Source organism: Dermatophagoides pteronyssinus, unplaced genomic scaffold (genome assembly GCF_027571235.1).
Source record: "Dermatophagoides pteronyssinus isolate colony J.1.1.1.1 unplaced genomic scaffold, Derpt_VIB-CSIC_2022.12 sq0002, whole genome shotgun sequence".
NCBI lineage: Eukaryota > Metazoa > Arthropoda > Arachnida > Sarcoptiformes > Pyroglyphidae > Dermatophagoides > Dermatophagoides pteronyssinus.
In genome coordinates this window covers 2189512-2206871 of record NW_027461526.1, presented here as the reverse complement: position 1 = coordinate 2206871, position 17360 = coordinate 2189512, and the positions used below count along the sequence as shown (strand labels likewise).

At 32.7% G+C, this 17360-nt stretch overlaps 2 protein-coding genes across 3 annotated transcripts; both read left to right on the top strand.

Annotated features, from left to right (window-relative positions):
* Nucleotides 1-249: 249 nt before the first annotated feature.
* On the top strand, nucleotides 250-3892 carry Nup75 (nuclear pore complex protein Nup75). Its single transcript, XM_027346957.2, has 2 exons — nucleotides 250-1559; nucleotides 1615-3892. Exon 2 carries the CDS (start codon nucleotides 1835-1837, stop codon nucleotides 3809-3811), a length of 1977 nt encoding a protein of 658 aa, XP_027202758.2. The 5' UTR covers nucleotides 250-1559; nucleotides 1615-1834; the 3' UTR covers nucleotides 3812-3892.
* Nucleotides 3893-5202: 1310 nt separating this feature from the next.
* On the top strand, nucleotides 5203-17320 carry LOC113795714 (uncharacterized). 2 transcript variants are annotated; one of them, XM_075824710.1, is made up of 9 exons: nucleotides 5203-5326; nucleotides 9576-10944; nucleotides 11009-11240; nucleotides 11325-14079; nucleotides 14677-14902; nucleotides 15093-15462; nucleotides 16146-16519; nucleotides 16593-16724; nucleotides 16782-17320. In XM_075824710.1, the coding sequence occupies exons 2-9, from the start codon at nucleotides 10136-10138 to the stop codon at nucleotides 16942-16944; spliced, it is 5061 nt and encodes a 1686-aa protein (XP_075680825.1). In that variant the 5' UTR covers nucleotides 5203-5326; nucleotides 9576-10135; the 3' UTR covers nucleotides 16945-17320. The 2 variants fall into 2 exon arrangements, with proteins under 2 accessions (XP_075680825.1, XP_027201758.2); XM_027345957.2 differs by lacking the exon at nucleotides 5203-5326 and having other exon boundaries at nucleotides 9563-10944.
* Nucleotides 17321-17360: the final 40 nt, after the last annotated feature.

Genomic DNA, 17360 nt, shown 5'->3' with positions numbered 1-17360 from the left:
ATGCCATTCCAAGTAAAATTATCCAAGTAAGTCCCAAATATCGTAATAACAAATATTTGTCACAAATTTCAACCATGGTAACCAAAATCTTGAATGTCTTTTGAAAATTCGTATTAATTACTTTTAATTACTTTGGACCCTAAAACATTAGATAAGCTAACATTTCCTTTCCAATAGTCATCGACAATTGATTCACAACTATGCAGTTCAAATTCTTCAAGTTATTATATACAGAATTGAAAGAAATTGTTCACCTTCATCATGATCCGAAATATCGTGGTCGCCATAAACTGGAAGTGTTTCTACTTATCTTAATGATTGTTCGATTTTCTTTTGTACCATTCACTAGATTGAAATTCTCGGAATGGTGTCCCCTTTGGCGCTATGATCCTTTAAGCGTAGCCATGTTTTACGAATACAACAAACTTTATTATTATGTCTTTGTAATATTATCAATGATATTTCTCTTAGGATTATCTGCCATTATTATCTTTCATCTAATTACACCGGTCGATACATGCACTATGCTCTATCCTTATGATTTGATTGTTGTTAATTTTGACCAATTTCGTCATTGTATCCTGTCTGATGAAGAGCAAAAAATAATCTGGCAAACAAGGTACGACCATAATATACAATGTTTTATCGATCGATTTTACTTGCCTCGGATGGTCATCGAGTTTTCTTGCCGCATTTTGACCGATATTCAATATCGACTGTATTTTGATCACATTAATCAGTCAAAATTGTCTGTCGAATTTCGAATGATCTATTTTCCGGACACCAATTTCCGAGCTCGTCGATGTTTAATGATATTGCAGATTTTATTAAACATCTCATATTTTGCAATGCATGTCATATCTGTGCCGATTATCGGTCTACTATTCGTCGAATATTATCAATGTCTGGCTAAACACTCTAATATGAATTTATGGTACAAGAAAATATGGTTCGCTGTCGAATATATTATCCTCAATGATGTCTTCTATACATCAGTTCAATGTGGATTGTTTGGAGCGGGCCTGGAGTTATTGATTGGAGCGAACCATTATTTTCAAATAAAAAAATGGAATTCATCTTTAAAATCTATAAGAGCGGAGATGAAAGCTATCAACATAAGCCAACGACGCCGTTGTCAAATAAATTGCCAGCTAAGTATGATTCATCGAGATCATGGACGCATATCAAAAATTTATCGAAAGGCATTCAGTGAAGCTTGGAGTCCTATTCTATTGATTTTTATCATGGTCAGCATACCGTTGAATATCGCAATTATTTTATTATTGAGATCAGGAGTTCTCAACACCTTTGAATATATACCAGTTTCTATCGGTATTGTGGTACATACGGTAATAATAATGGTGTTGATTGTTCCGATGTGTTTCGAGGTCGAGACATTGCATCAAACTAAAAAAGACATTTCAGGCATCGTTCCTAACATCAAACAGATAAGATTGAAGCTTAAATACGATGATTGGTATGGACGTCTACTTCATGGGCCAAAATTTGGCCCAGTAATTTCTACGTATGGATCTTTAACATATAGAATGGCCTTAGAGGTAAAATACATAATCTAATAATTAAAATTGATTTTTAATGAAACTATATTTTTAGCTATTAGGCATGTATATTGCTTTCTGGCTATTCGCTTTAACTCGACTGAATATCTGAATGAATTAAATTCTTGATGGTATCGATTCTATCGATATCAAACATGTTTTCTCCCATTCCTCATGTCAGGTTTCAATATGAGCCAGATTTTATGTGAATTTTTTTAAAATATTAGTTTTTTTCATATAAATAAATTATAAAGATATCCATTAATGATAAAATAATGGCGCAAATAAAATGTCCAAAAACTTTGATACAAGTTTTCTCCGAAAATTGGCTACCACATTCATGTCTATTCGCTAACTGTCATTCACGTGGTTTCATATCCGAATCTGGTGTTGTTTTTAATTTTGTGCAGCGTGTATCCAAATGTCAAGATCCGTTGAGCCATTTGGAAATGATCAAAGCAAGCCGTAAATATCGTTCGGTAATACATTCATGGTATCTCAAAATTCTCGACGATTTAGCCGCTCAGGATGGACAAGTAAACGATGATTTGATGCGACAATCGAAAGTTTTACATCAGATGGAAATTTCGTGGCATTTGTGCGAAATCCTCTACATAAACGTTTCTAGTGCCGGAACATTGTTAGTACAGTTATTGAATTGGATCAAATGGCATTTTACCTACTATGTAAAATTGGCTGACGAAATGATTGTCGCCGATCTGCCACAAATGCATGAAAACTATTGGGATATTATCATGTTTTTTGCTTTACGGGGTGATATGGAAAATGCGGCTCTATTGCTCGAACTACATTCCGAATCAAAGACTGACCCAATTTTTATGGTCGTTCAAGATTTATTGAAAAAATTCCCTATGATGAACGGCAGCAATTCGTTTGTCATACATGAATATTATCTTCGATGGGGATTCTGGCATGATAGCGTCAAAGAAGCAGCAGAAAATCAATCGACTAAAACAAGTCAGAAACGCTCGCATCAACAGTTGCACTTATTGCTCAGATTATTGTCCGGCGATTTGGAATCATTTAAATTAGTGAGCCATCTTTTTCATTCCTGGTACCAGATGATGGTCTCATATGCTCTATTCACCGATCCTTGCCTCAAAGGTGATGTCGATATTCTAATTGAAAAAACAATGAACGCCTATTATGAATCATCAAATGGTATTGGAAATTCGCCCACTTTGTTTGATAAACTTATTCTTTCTGCATTCAACTACGATCTTATTGATGTTATCAAACAAAGTTCTTTATGTTTCGATGATAATTGGTGGTTTGTCACACATTTTGTCGACCTAATCTACAATTCTGCTCGTTATGCTGATTATCAAATTACTGATATTAGTTTGATAAGAGATTCATTTGTTGTAAATTATGCAAATGCTTTATTTTCTCATAGTAGAAGATTCTGGCAATTGAGTATCGAATATTTGATTCATGTTGGAAAAGAAACAGCAGATTCGCAACAATTCATTTTGGCTTGCTTAGAACGGGTTCCATTCGATTCTGCAGATGAATTACAACGTTTGCTCACCACTTGTCGTCGTTTTGATTTTAGCCAATTAGAATTATCTCTCTGCCGACAACAAGCTCGAAAATGGCTGCGAGGTTCGCAACGAAAACTGGGCTCAGCTCTTTTCTGGGCTATCCGTGCTAAAGACAAGATGCTAATAAATCATATTGTCGATGAAATTTTGCATCAATACCTTGTTTCTGATCAGAATGTGGATGCAGACATCATCACTAACATTGGAGGATCGATCGTTTTATCTGAGCGTCTGATATTTCTCTGCAAATACCATGAGTTCAGACAGCTCTGTCAAAATGGTCATTATGAACCTGCAGCAAAAATACTCGTCGACGATATGATCACATCGAATGCGATACCAGATTTTTTTCAAACTAAAGTTATAGAAGATTGTCTTTCGTTGATACAACCGCAGAAATCATCGATTTCAATGTCCATGCCTGGACCATTACAATTGAATAGCAAACAGATCTGTAAGATTATCTCATCTTTGGAACAGGTCTTATATCGTGCACGATCTCGTTCGGATCATGAAAGCGACCAATCTACATCGACCTTGTTGTCGGATTATTTTCGCAACCATGGCCAACAACAACAACAACAGGATGCAGAGGATGATGAATCCAATCAACGACGTATACAACGCATTGAGAAGCAGCTTCGCGTGGCTGCTGCCTATCATCTAGCCAATCATTTTGTACTCTAATCTTTGTATTCATTATTTTCATAAAATACTACTAACATTTATTATATTAAAAAATTCGTCCGGATATATAAACCAAAACAACATTGTTACAAGTTTAAAGCTTATGCGACAAATAAGCACAGATGTCCGTTAAACAATAGCAATGCCGGACCTAGCCTATGTAACTGTATTCCTAGTCTTTCAGGGATCGACATGCCATATGTCAACTCATTTCCGGTCCAAAGTGTGTCAGCTTGTTTTCGATTGAAAAGATGCAGGAAAGGGGCTGCACCTGTAGCCAAATGGAAGAGGCACATTTAATCGTACAGTGGTTGTGTGGTCTCAATGCTAACAGCATCAACAACCGTATATCTAAACGAATTTTTTTGCCCGCCCTTTTAATCAATGTTTACTTGCATTGAACTAACACAATTTAAACATTTTCAGTCTTTAAAATTACTTGGCGCAGTTTAGTTGTGAAGGGTAAGCGCAATATCCTTGTTTTGGCGCCAGTCGATTCTTTGTCGGTCATAACCTTTTACCGGCATCTTATAATAAAATGATCAAAATTGTTGCCTACTATCAATCATCAACAAAAATTGTTCCTAGTGTGTATAAACAACGCCCAATACATTCTAATCATGGCTGGAACATGAGAATCCATGTCGACTCCCCTATTTTTGTTTTTTTGTTTTTTTTTTTTTTTTTTTGGTGAATAATGCCACTACTATGTGAATGATGCATTGAGGATCCCAAAATGGTATCAGCATTTGTCTATTTAATGTTTGCTAGTGGTAACATCATCATCATCATCATAATACCGTTGGAAACGTGCCCAAATATATCTTCTGATATCTTCTGCAGTGAACCACTTGAACACACACACAAACACCAACATTCATGCATACATACACTTGTCCCGTTTCTATTAACCGATAATTCATTCTGGCTATCAAAAAAAAGAAGAAGACAAAAATGTGTAGCCGCAATGTTTCATTGAATCAATCAAAGAATATTAGTGTTTTTTTTGTTTTGTTTTGTTTTGTTTAACAAACAGTGCACATGTATTTTTGTTAAACGCAACAATACTCGGGTCGAATATAAGTGAATATTTAGAACACAGTACCCAAATTTCGCAGAATTGATGGCTATATTTTTTTTGAGTAAATATAAGAATTGTTAACAAATATATTCTGTTGCTGTGTTCGGTTGTGTTCGCATGATATTATTTTTGTTTTGTTTTTATTTTTGGTATTAAAAACAAAAACAAAAGTGCATCAAAGGAATCATCAAATATTGGGTTTTGTATTACACATTTTTTTGATTCAAATAATATACTTTCACTTCGACCTTTTTATGATGGACCAATCAATCAATTGATTGATTGATGATAGTCTACATGTGTATATTTATGATTGATTGCCTTTTTTTTCTATCATTGAATGATTGATTGATTTCTTTTTTTGTTGTTGAAATATCTCATCACATATGATTATGTTTCTCATCATCATCATTTAAAAACATCGATTGAAATCCGTAAGTTTTCTAATAAACAATGTTTGTTTGTTTTCGTTATTATATAAGCTCAAATTTTCTTTTCGATTTCGATTTCAAAACTGTCATCAATTATATTTGCAATGATAGGTATTGAGAAAATCATAAAATGTCGTCATCATCACAGTATTATTATTTATAAAATGTTAATTATCGATTGTAAAATCAACGGAAATATGACGACCATGTTTCCTTTTGGATAGTTTTTTTTGTTGTTATATTCGATTGTTGATTGATTCGATTTTTCTTGCCATCATCATATAAACGATAAAATGAAATTTTTTTTCCATCATAATAGCATTCGAATCTATTTGAAAGGACAAAAAAAAACACAAAACCGGAACATGAAAGATCCGGCTCAACGTTAGTTGTAAACAATTCAATGATGATGTTGATGTTTTTTTTTCGATTTTGAACAACACATAATACACTTGATAATTGAATTTTTAATCAATAGACAAATCTATATCGTAGGTTGTTCAATAAAAATACGTCCTGGATTTTAATGAACAGAAAATAAAAAATTGTCCTGTTTAGTTAAAATTTAGAAAAAGTGTTTATATTTAGTTTCATAATAATTAAATTGACATTTAATGAATTGTCTTTTCTGCGTATCAACTTTTTTTTAAAACACATTGTAATGTAATCTAACACTATTTATTTAATATTATGACAAGACTTATTGAACAAAGTGATCTTGTGATTGATATGATTATTTTTTTCACCTTATTAAATCATAAGTTAACAACAATAAAAATTGAAATCTTTCTTGGAAATTGAGACATATGGATGGACAATTATAAATTGAATTATTTTTTTTTTTGTTACCATAGTTTCACCAAAATATTCAATTATTGAACATTTGGCCATATGGTCTTGAATCTAATATTTGATGAAAAGAGAAAATAATAATAATTTTCACATTGAAAAAAATTTATAATGATAAAAAACGGTATGTTTACATCCGCCAAGCGATATGTTGATAATGGTGATGGTATTTTTATTACTTTCCAAAATGGACAAGTTGCTAATGTTATACTGAATTATTAATTTAAATTGTTTCAAATTTTTTTCTGTTGTTGTTGTTTTCCTTCGTTTGAAACATAATTAGATTAGTTGAATCATAATTCTTCTACGACCATTATAATTATTATTATTATTATCATATGTGAAACATCATTATTTGTTATTCAATGTTTGTTAACCAATTTTTTTTCCATTAGACATTTTACATTTAATGATGTCGCTATTTAGGGTTAAGCGTATTAATGTTCTTTTTCGAATTCACCATGTTTGTTTTTGAAGAAGGATGATGACAAATAATAACAACAACAAAAACTATCTTTCTCGTTTTTTTCACTGAATTCTGCATTTTAAAATGTCGTCAAATGATTTCGACTTTGTAATTATAGGAGACAAGCATTTTTTTCATTGTGTTTTACTGTTTGAATTATTATTATTCAATAAACTTTATGATGAATACACAGAACACACATTGGTTATATAAAGTTAGAATATTCCATTTTTTTTGAGTATCGACAACATTAAAAACGAAAAAAAATTGATATTGAAAAAATTTTTTTTTTGCCCATTGGCTATCGAATAATACAACGCAAATCAATTGTTTTCGTCTTTTCAAACAAAAAAAAACCAAGTAAATTTGGGACGTCATTTCTAAAAATAAATTTTTGTTTTTTTTCATGCTTTATCATTGTAAGTTAATGGTATACAATCACAAAACATGGCGAATCAATGAAAAAAATGAACCCGGTAGTTATGGTTGACATTTTTTTTCCTGGTTTGATGCCATTCATATCCGTTTCATTATGTTCAAATGGTTAATTTTTTTCCATGATTCACTTGAAGTCAACAAACATTTTGAAAAACAAAATGAATGATTATCATCATGGTCATGTGTGAATTTGTAAACTAATTGAACTTTTTTTTGATGTAATAGTTGAAATTTTTTTCTATAATTTGTAGTGTTTTTCACTTTGTTTTGTGTTGCATAAAGAAAATTGCATAAATGTTTTTATATTTTTTTTTTAAATAACTTTTTTACTTAATCCATTCACTTTAATCATAGCCACCAAATGAAGTTTCTGTTGTTTAAAAAAATGATTACATATATATTTATCTATGTATGTATGTGTTTCCGGTGTAATTATTATCTTAAAATGTCTTGTTGTTAGACATAAACCTTTGTTCATTCATTCAAATTATAGGCAAATACTGCAGTACCGATTCGTTTTAAATGCATATGTGACAGGTAGCATTTATGGTAGACTAATTTTTTGTTTGTGAGAGAATTCATCTTGACATTTCGACACAAATGACTGTTATGTGTATAATGAGTTTACATCCAATGCAAACTTGATATAAACTTCTATTTTGAATATAAACAAACATTGCCTAATAATATTCCTATTTTGATTGTGTATGACGTTATAACGTAAAACACACACACAGGTATCTAATTTTAACTTTTTTTACACTTTACAAATTTCTGATAACTGAATTGATGATTATGAAATAATGTAGTTGAACGTCATTTTCATATTGATTCGTTTACGGTTTCTCGACTATCAACATCTTTCAATCTCAACCTATGCTAGCCTATTACGTGTGAATTCTTTTCAAGTTGTCTATCACTATCGAAAAATTTCACATAGTAAACTATTAGGATTCTGGGAAGCGTCATACATTTTCATTCACAAAACATATAAGTTGACAATTAGCTCTAATTTTACAATATTCAAAAATGATAAAAAATGAAAGGTCAACGCCATGTTTGAATTGGGGAAAAAACTGGCATCCAATATATATTTTTTATTGTCTTTTCAAATTGTTTCTATTTTGTACAATTCTTATGGCCCCATTTTTTCTTTCATTTCTTACTTGTTAATTTATTAGTGGTCATTTTTGTTGTTGTCAAAATTATGTCACCAAAAAAATGGCATATCTGACAGGATGTTGTTGAGAAAAAAGGCTTGCCTTTTTTCTTTCATCCGTTGTTATTTTTTTGCATTATATTCAACCATCACCCCTCTATCAAAAAATAGTTGTAAATGATATGAATCAAACACGTGATGGACATTGAAATTAGCCATATGGGTGTATCATAGGTTTATGTTTATATACAGGCAGGTATTACAATAAAACGGTAGCATTCGTGTACGTTTATGACACAAACGCGTGTAATCTTTAAAGAAAAAAAGACCTGTTTGGACAAGTTTTTTTCAAATTTATTTCTCTGTCTGTTGGATAATAATAATAATGGAAATATATTTTGGATGATAATTATATCCAATTACTGAAAACAGTGACTGTCTTTTCGTGATTGTTACACACAAACTCACACACACACATATGTATTCAATGATAATTACTTTAACCATTGTGATTGTCGTTGATAACATGAACAATTTCTGCATTGAATAAATGGGCATCATCATCACCATCATCATCATTACAGAAAAATAATAAAAAGAGAGAGAAAGAAAGAGGGGACAATTTTTTTCTATGACCAACCAACGTTTTCCGGTCATTAAATAATAGTAAGACTCGAATACCTGTCTTAACTAAGATGAGCAGCTACCTTTGTGATTTGATTGTCGTTGTTGGTTTGGTTTGGTTTGAATAGACCATAGATGATTGTCATACTGTCATTCTTTTTTTCTGTCTCATAATTGTTTGTATCTTGAATGTATTTTGTTTGAATGAATGGATGAATGAATGACAGGATGCCTTCATAATATAATAGCAGGTTTCCATTTATTCATTCATTCATTCCATTTGTTTCGGGAGTTTTCGCTTTTTGTTTTGTTTTGTTTTGCATCACTTTTTTCCGAAAAAAAATCATTATTATATCTTTTTTGCCAAGAATTAGTAGCCCGAACATATTAGCAGTGTTATTATTATTTTTTGTCTAAATCAATTCATTCAATTGATGATATCATTAATAAATATTTATATGGGATTGATACAATATCAAATAGCAGCAATACAAAAACATTTAATCAACAATGATAACGGTAAAATTTCACATGCCAATCGAAAAAAAAATTTTATTTTCAATGAGTACTTGTTTAATTTATAACATCGATTCATCATCATCATCATCATCATTCAAATAAAACTTTTTTTATTCATTCGATTTTGATTACCTTCCCATAATGATCTAATTGAACTTTTTTTCTTTTTTTAATTCTTCTCTTACCCTATTATTCAGGCTTTCTGTTTATTATTTCGTTTAACCATTGCTGTTATTTGCGTCCGTAAGGCATTTTTTCAATGAGATCAATTGAAAAAAAGTTTGAGATGAACAAACAATTTTCAGAACATAATTTCCTCCGGAACTAAAAGTTCGACCAACCTGCTGTCTTTTTTTGTGTGTGTGTGTTTCACCATCACCATTGATTTGACTCTAAATTACTGACAAACGTTTCTCTTTCTCTTGTGGCTTTTTTTTGGAATCAAACCAAGCGTATCGTGGTGGATCAATTTAAACTATACGCGTGACGACGTCGGTACACGACGTTCATTTCTCTTCTTCAATTTTGATTTAGACACACACACACGAAAAAACATTACGTTTGATTTTATCCATTCATTCATTTAGATTACATTTTCTTATTCAATTCATCGCTTGATTGATCAAATCTGCCAATCGATTGCCTTTCCATTACACAATATTAGTGTTGTGTCTGTTTTGTTTATGTAGGTGTGTGTGTGTATGTATGCGTATATTTGTGAAAAGAAACTATGTAAACGAAAATTTTAAAAACTTTAATGATGGCAAAAACGCCTAAAAACGAATCATCATTGGCGTCATCATCATCATCATCAGTATCATCAACGGTAGCGATGTCTACTATGGCTACAGCTGGTTTAGCATTTATAACTAATGGCGGTAATTCTAACGCCGCAGCTAGTCCACCGGCTAAAAATCGTAAAGTTCCATTCAAAAAAGTTTTTTCATCAAGTCAATTGACTACAAACAACAACAACAACAATCAGCAACAACAACAACAAAAAAGTCGATGTTCAATATGTTCAGTGAATTCATCATTTCAGTTATTGAATCGTGAAAGTAGCCACCTTAGCTCTAGTCTTCCTGGAATGTATGAAAAGATCGCCAATGATGACCAGCGACAATTTTTGACAATTACTAGTCAGAAAAATGATGATCATAGTCACCAACACGAACAAAACGTATTGACAAAGCCTAAAGCTGTGATACCGGCATCGACTAGTAATAAATCTGAAAATGGTCACCTGTTAAATGCGATACCTATAGCTGCAATAGAACCATCATTGATCGGATCATTGGCATCATATCTGGCCGATCTAAGACATTTCAATGCTGAAAAATATTGCAAAGAAATCGAATTGATGTTGAAATATTTTGAAGATTCCGTAAAAAAGGATAAACTTGAATTACTTAACGGCTCCTGTAACATATTGATCGAAACAATTTCATTGAATTGTGCCCGATTACGTGATGCATATCTTCATTTACAACAAGTTCAACTTAGATTACAAATTCTTTGTATGATTCATATGGAGGATAATGGCGATACAAATAGTGCTAGAAAAAGGTTTGGTTTTTGAAATAATTATAACAACTCAACTAAAAATCCATTAACCAATCTTTACTCGCAGAACGTCACCAATTATTGAGGCTACAAATGAGCTTTATAAAAATCTTTCCGATCTTGTTAAATGGTCGGATGAAATTTATCTTCGTCAACAAGTTCGACATTTTTATCATTCTGATATGGATCCAAGTCAATGGAATATGGTGGATCATATTAATGAATGTGATGAACCGATTCCTCGCCAATTAATCGACGATGGTAGTCGAATTTCACGCTTAGTTTTCAATTCATTCAAGGTAAGTTTGAGGAGTCATTTGGTCAGCGAGCTAATGTAAAAATGAATCTCTGCATTTTTCTTTTTCTTTTTTGTCAATGTATAGAATCTGGTCAAAGCATATCGAAATTTAGAATGTGAATTACGAAAATGTTACCAAGACTATCTGTATAACAATTCCAAATTGGCTGATTATATAATGGCCGATGCAATTAATCAACGACGAAACGAAGATGAAACATCCTTAGACTTTCAGGAAACAATTCAAAAAGCTATGCGGCGAAGATCCGTAACTCCACCACCTGAATATGATCGAATAGAATTATCAAATTACAACAACAATCATCCACATCAATCAATTAGGACAATGGTTAATGGATCGACATCAACCATTGCTTCTCTATTATCGTCGAATTCTTCGCATTCAGCCACAACCAATAGTTCTACATCATCCACATCGCCGTCATCAATTTTCCGAACTCATCGATTCATTCCTAATATTATTTCGCATCAGGCTCAAAAGATGGCGCAGCATTTTGAATTGAAAAAGTTCCGTTCAAATGCTCAACATGGAAGTAAAAAAGATTCGTTACCCAGGCAGCAGGATAAGGGCAGTCAGCAACAATTGTCCGAAAATCAGACTATGCTTTCGTTTTTGTTTAGTCTTTCTAATTCATCATCATCATCATTAAAACGTTCGGAATCGGCAAGTAACATTCATCGAATCAATACAAATATTTTATTACCGAAACACTTGTTGCAAATGTCGACTGAACCATCTTCTCCATCATCAAATCGATCACCAACAGCTGACCGCCATCTTAGTCCTCAGCAGCAATCGCGAAAACATTCGATCAACGAAAGTATACCGACGCACACTAGTCACCAACATTACGATCGACCAGTACCAACGTTGAAACAAATCATCGATTCTAAATCGTTTGACATTGATCAAAATTTTTCAGATGAAACTTCATGCTTGTCACAATGTCGAAAATCTTCAAATTCACCCAAAAAACATGATTCGAAAATAGACTCTACGCCACCTCCCCCATTACCACCCAAAACTTACAATCGTTGTTCTAATAGCACAACAACAACATCTCCATCTTCATCTATGAATAATTCTGGTCGCTCTTCAATTGCATCGAACATAAGTTCAATGTCATCATCATCATCATTGAACATAGGCAAAGATACAAATCTCAGAAATGGCAATAGTCGAATGAAGGATTGTGATTCAGGTTTCGGTTCATCGACACCAGCAATGCCATCTACTCTTTACCAACAACCGATCGAAAAGCTAGATTCTATTGATTTGGGAAATAGAAATTCTGTAACTAATCCAACCATAGTCAAAACTAAAGAAACAGTGACCACAGTCGATAATAAACAGGACACTGGTTTCTCTCAAGTAACATTGCGATCGAAAAAAAATGCTCGCCGAAACCGTACAAGGACAATCCAAGACAGTGTAGCTGATGATGAGAACAAAGGTTGTGCAACATCATCATCATCTCATACTATAGTAGGAACAGATGGAAACAATGAAGATGAACGATGCTCATCATATTCACCACCACCATTACCAGCGCCAGATTCATTCCTCTGTTCTATCATCGAACCACATGATGTTTTCAAGAATAAAAATATTGAAGAAGAAAAGGAAAATCTAATGAATATTTGCCCAAATCAGAATGTTGGCACATCACCAACTTCTGAATTTTGTTGTTGTTGTTCGAATCGATCAATGATTCGAACTTATCGAAAACCAGGAACGAACCTTAGACCATTGTCTATACATCAGCCATTGACAAAAAGCTTTTCATTGGCTGCCAATCATTCTTCAAAAAATCGACATTTTTGTTCGCAAGCTAATAGTTGTTGCTGCTGTCAGATACAAACCGATGAATCTCTTAGGCAACAATCATTACCTCGAAGGCCATCATTGTCACTGCATGAAACACCATCACTGTCACCACCACCCTTACCACCGAAACGTAACCTTCATGCATACATGGGTATGGTAGGTAATTATCATTCTCCAACTGGTGAACATTCAGGACATACATTTCTTCGTGCAACCAAATCTATGTTTTGCGAGAAACCATCGCAAATCAAAAGTCATCACATTAGTCAAACATCAACATCATCCAGTGTTGTATCATCCAATAGTTCCATATCTACAGCAACCACTGGTTCAAGTTTTTCATCGATTACTGGCAAATCATCTCAACCGCATGATACCTCATTTAAAATATCGAATGTTGATCCAACTGATCAATATGAACATTTACCTATGGCTCCATCACCTCCTCCGGAATCGGCACCATCGCCACCTCCAAATCTTCCACCCAGAAGAGGTCAAATTATCTTATCACGATCAACGGATTCGAATCTTTCGACCAAGCGACTGAATGTAATTGCATCAGACGATCTTATTCAGCCTCATTTTCATCATCACCATCACCATCATGGCTACAGCTTTCATCATTTTCACGAAACATCTTCGACTGATTCGACAGCATCAAATGATAAACATGAGAAACCTGCAACCAATGATCAAGAAAATGCAACAATAAAAGAACTAGATGAAACATCAAGTGATAATGATGAGGATAGTGTTGTTGATGAAATTTGTCAATATTGTTCACTTGGAACTAAACATTCGGATGATGAATGCATACTGGCTCAAGTAGATATATCATCAGAAATGTTTACGCTTGAAACAACAAACGATTCGGAAGGATCAACATCACAAGTTGCAATCACTGCATTTGAACTAATAACGGCCGATATGATTCGTGGTGGTCAAATCGATGCTTTAATTATCAAAGCTATTCAGGCTAGCATGTCTTCAGGTTAGTTTAAATGTATATTTCGATTGTCTGTTTCAGGTTCAATTTATACGAAACGCGAGAACTGATTTCGAAATGACAATATAATTATCAATCGATCTTTGTAACTAAAGACAATAAAGGCCAAATAATAAGATTGTCAAGGACAATCTTCTGATTAGACCATCTGTTCTCTCATTTGCTTATGATTTTTTTTTTTTGTTAAAATTTTCTCTCCATTTTCTCGTCTTTATAACAAATCCAATCTGGAGAGCAAATAGCTGGTGAGAAAGCCATATGGATTCACAGCCATGAAAAGTTATTGCTTGGCAACAAGTGCATTTATTTCACATATCATTCATGCAGATACGAAAAGTTAATATTTGTGGCCATTGTGAATATTCCATTCATAACATTCCTAACATGACAACGGCCATTGATAGCATATTTCGGGTAAACCGTCAAACGCAGAGCAAATTGAATCTTCTACCATAGAAAAAAATAACTCGACGATTCAACCCAATTATTATTTGTGCCATTAAATTTTTATACAAATTGTTTGATACAGAATTCTAATAGATTAAATTTCCTTTCTAATTAAAACCGTTTTCATGCCTGTAGATGATGAAACATTTGTCGATTGTTTTCTAAGCACATATCGTTCATTCATCTCAGCCAATGATCTCCTTACAAAGCTTACATTTCGTTATCGTTATTTTAGTGGTGGCCAAACATCATCATCATCATCATCAACATCGACTAATAATAGTACAACTACCGATATTATAAGGCAATCGGTCGCTCGAAAAGTGGTTAATTTTATCACTCTATTCATCGCCAAAATTTAGTAAGTTCCTTTTTGTTCAACATATTTATTTCTATCATTTTGTTTGAATGGTGTTCATTCATTCGATGATCGTGTGCATGAATCTTAATTTGGTGAAATACATTCACATTCGTACACCTTTTCGAATAATCACCTCACATACAAATATACTGAACATTCTTTGTCCTTTATTTTTTTTTGCCATATAAAGCATCTACGATTTCGATAAACAGCTATTTCAAACAATGATGGAATTCATTTATCAACTTGTGAACAAAGGTGATCTGGTAAATGCTAAATTTTTACGTGAAAAATGTTATGAAAAATTACGAATCAGAGAGCGTGAATTCCGTCGACAACAGCAACAACAATCACAATCAAATGATAGTTTCGATAGCCAACAACAAAATGATAATAACAATAATGTTGGAAATGTTACATCATTCAAACAAACAACGGCGGTTAATGTTAATACTTTCGATATTGTTCATCTCAAAACATGGACGTTGCTTGATTTCAAAGCCGAACATTTGGCCGAACAAATGACGTTACTTGATTCACGGCTTTTCTATAAAATCGAGGTTTGTTTGAATAATAATCAATTTTTTTCACGAAGCCATATTATTTGCCATGATTCAACACCCACGCATGTATACAAAAACTTATGCAAAGATAAAATTAGAAAAACGGTACATATGTTAACGACCAACATTGACGAATGAACAATTAATCAATGTTGTCAATGTTCGATGTATGCAAATATCCCACTCATTCAGTATACATACAGTGACACTAAATGGAAACCAATAGTCACTATTGAATAGTATATTTTGTTTAAATTTTATTGTACTATGTTTAGCCATCTTGTTTTATCAAAATCAATGGCTTCCTGATGAATATCATTTAGTGAAGATACTTCGATCAAGTGAATACCAATGATCATTCCAACTCAACATGTTTTTGGCCTGTATTAAATGTGGCCTTACCAAGTTTGGCTGAAAATTCAAAATATTTTTGCATGCCCAAATAATCATCATGCCTACTATGGCTTAATGATGATGCAGCCATTGTTTTAGAAAGTTTGTTTGTGAACTCATCTTTTTGCGTTTAGTTTCAGTTTCATTTGTTCAATGAATTCATTGAGGGATCGAATTATGTTATCTTTTAGCGTAGGCAGTAGATTTTTCTTTGTTCAACAAATGATAGTGAAATAAAAGAATGCCCTAATGCTATTGATCTAAAAACAATTTTTATTCGATTTCAGCCTCCAGAGATTTTGATTTGGGCGAAAGAACAAAAAGAAGAATGCATACCAAATTTAAGTACGTTTACCGAACATTTCAACAACATGTCTTATTGGACACGTAGCCAAATACTCAAATGCCAAGAGCAAAAGGAACGGGAAAAATATATGCTCAAGTTTATCAAGATTATGAAATATTTACGTAAATTGAACAATTTCAACTCTTATCTGGCCATTCTTTCGGCACTTGATTGTGCGCCGATCAGCCGATTGGATTGGCCTAAAAATGTGACTGATATGATTCGCGAATATGGATCATTAATCGATTCATCATCATCATTCCGAACATATCGTAACATTTTGGCGAATTCAAAACCTCCTTGTATTCCATACATGTAAGTTATAATCAAGTGTTTTTTATTTTATCATAATCATTTTTTGTTGTTGTTGTTGTTGATTCTTCAACAGTGGACTAATTTTGCAAGATTTGACATTTGTTCATATCGGCAATAGCGATATATTACCTGATGGCAAGATTAATTGGTGCAAACATTACAAACAATACAAAATACTCTGTCAAATGGCTCAATTCAAACAAAGGTAAGTAAACAAATGTTTTTAGTATCCTGTGTTAATGATTTCTTTTTGCATCTACAGTCAATACTCAATCAACGAGAATGAAAATATAATTGCCTTTTTTGGCAATTTCCAGGATTTCTTACCAGAAAATGTCATGTGGCAGATATCGGATTCGTTGAAACCTCGTTCGATTAACAGTTCAACTAGTCTATCGGTGAAGAATTTGGTTCCTAATGATTAATGAATCGGTTCACCCGCACAAACCTTTGTAATACTAGTCGTGGCTAACAACTGTTGGTGAACTTTCTTAATTACTGAATTACTATTCATTGTTGCTAATTATAAGCCAGTAACATTTGTGTACATATATACTCACATGTTTGATTTTATTTATCATTCATTAATATATTATCAATACATTAAACATTCATTTATAATGTCAACGTTATTTAATTCTATCTGTTTGTTGTTAAAATTCTCACCCATATCTATCACAATGTTTTAATTATTTGCAAACGTTTTATTTATAAATTATTAATGTCCATTTTTTGGATTGTGGCCAATTTTTGTATGTTGGCTAACTGAAATAAAAAAAATTTTTTTTTTCTTTACTCGTATTTTTTTGAATTTCTAATTCTGGTTAACTAAAAACTTAAA

Bases quoted from the DNA above. Each gene is read 5' to 3' on its own strand.
- LOC113795714 (XM_075824710.1), top strand. From the start codon at position 10,136: ATGATGGCAAAAACGCCTAAAAACGAATCATCATTGGCGTCATCATCA. The intron at 10,945-11,008 runs GTTTGGTTTTTG...CTTTACTCGCAG, and splicing joins ACAAATAGTGCTAGAAAAAG to AACGTCACCAATTATTGAGG. The intron at 11,241-11,324 runs GTAAGTTTGAGG...GTCAATGTATAG, and splicing joins TAGTTTTCAATTCATTCAAG to AATCTGGTCAAAGCATATCG.
- Nup75 (XM_027346957.2), top strand. From the start codon at position 1,835: ATGGCGCAAATAAAATGTCCAAAAACTTTGATACAAGTTTTCTCCGAA.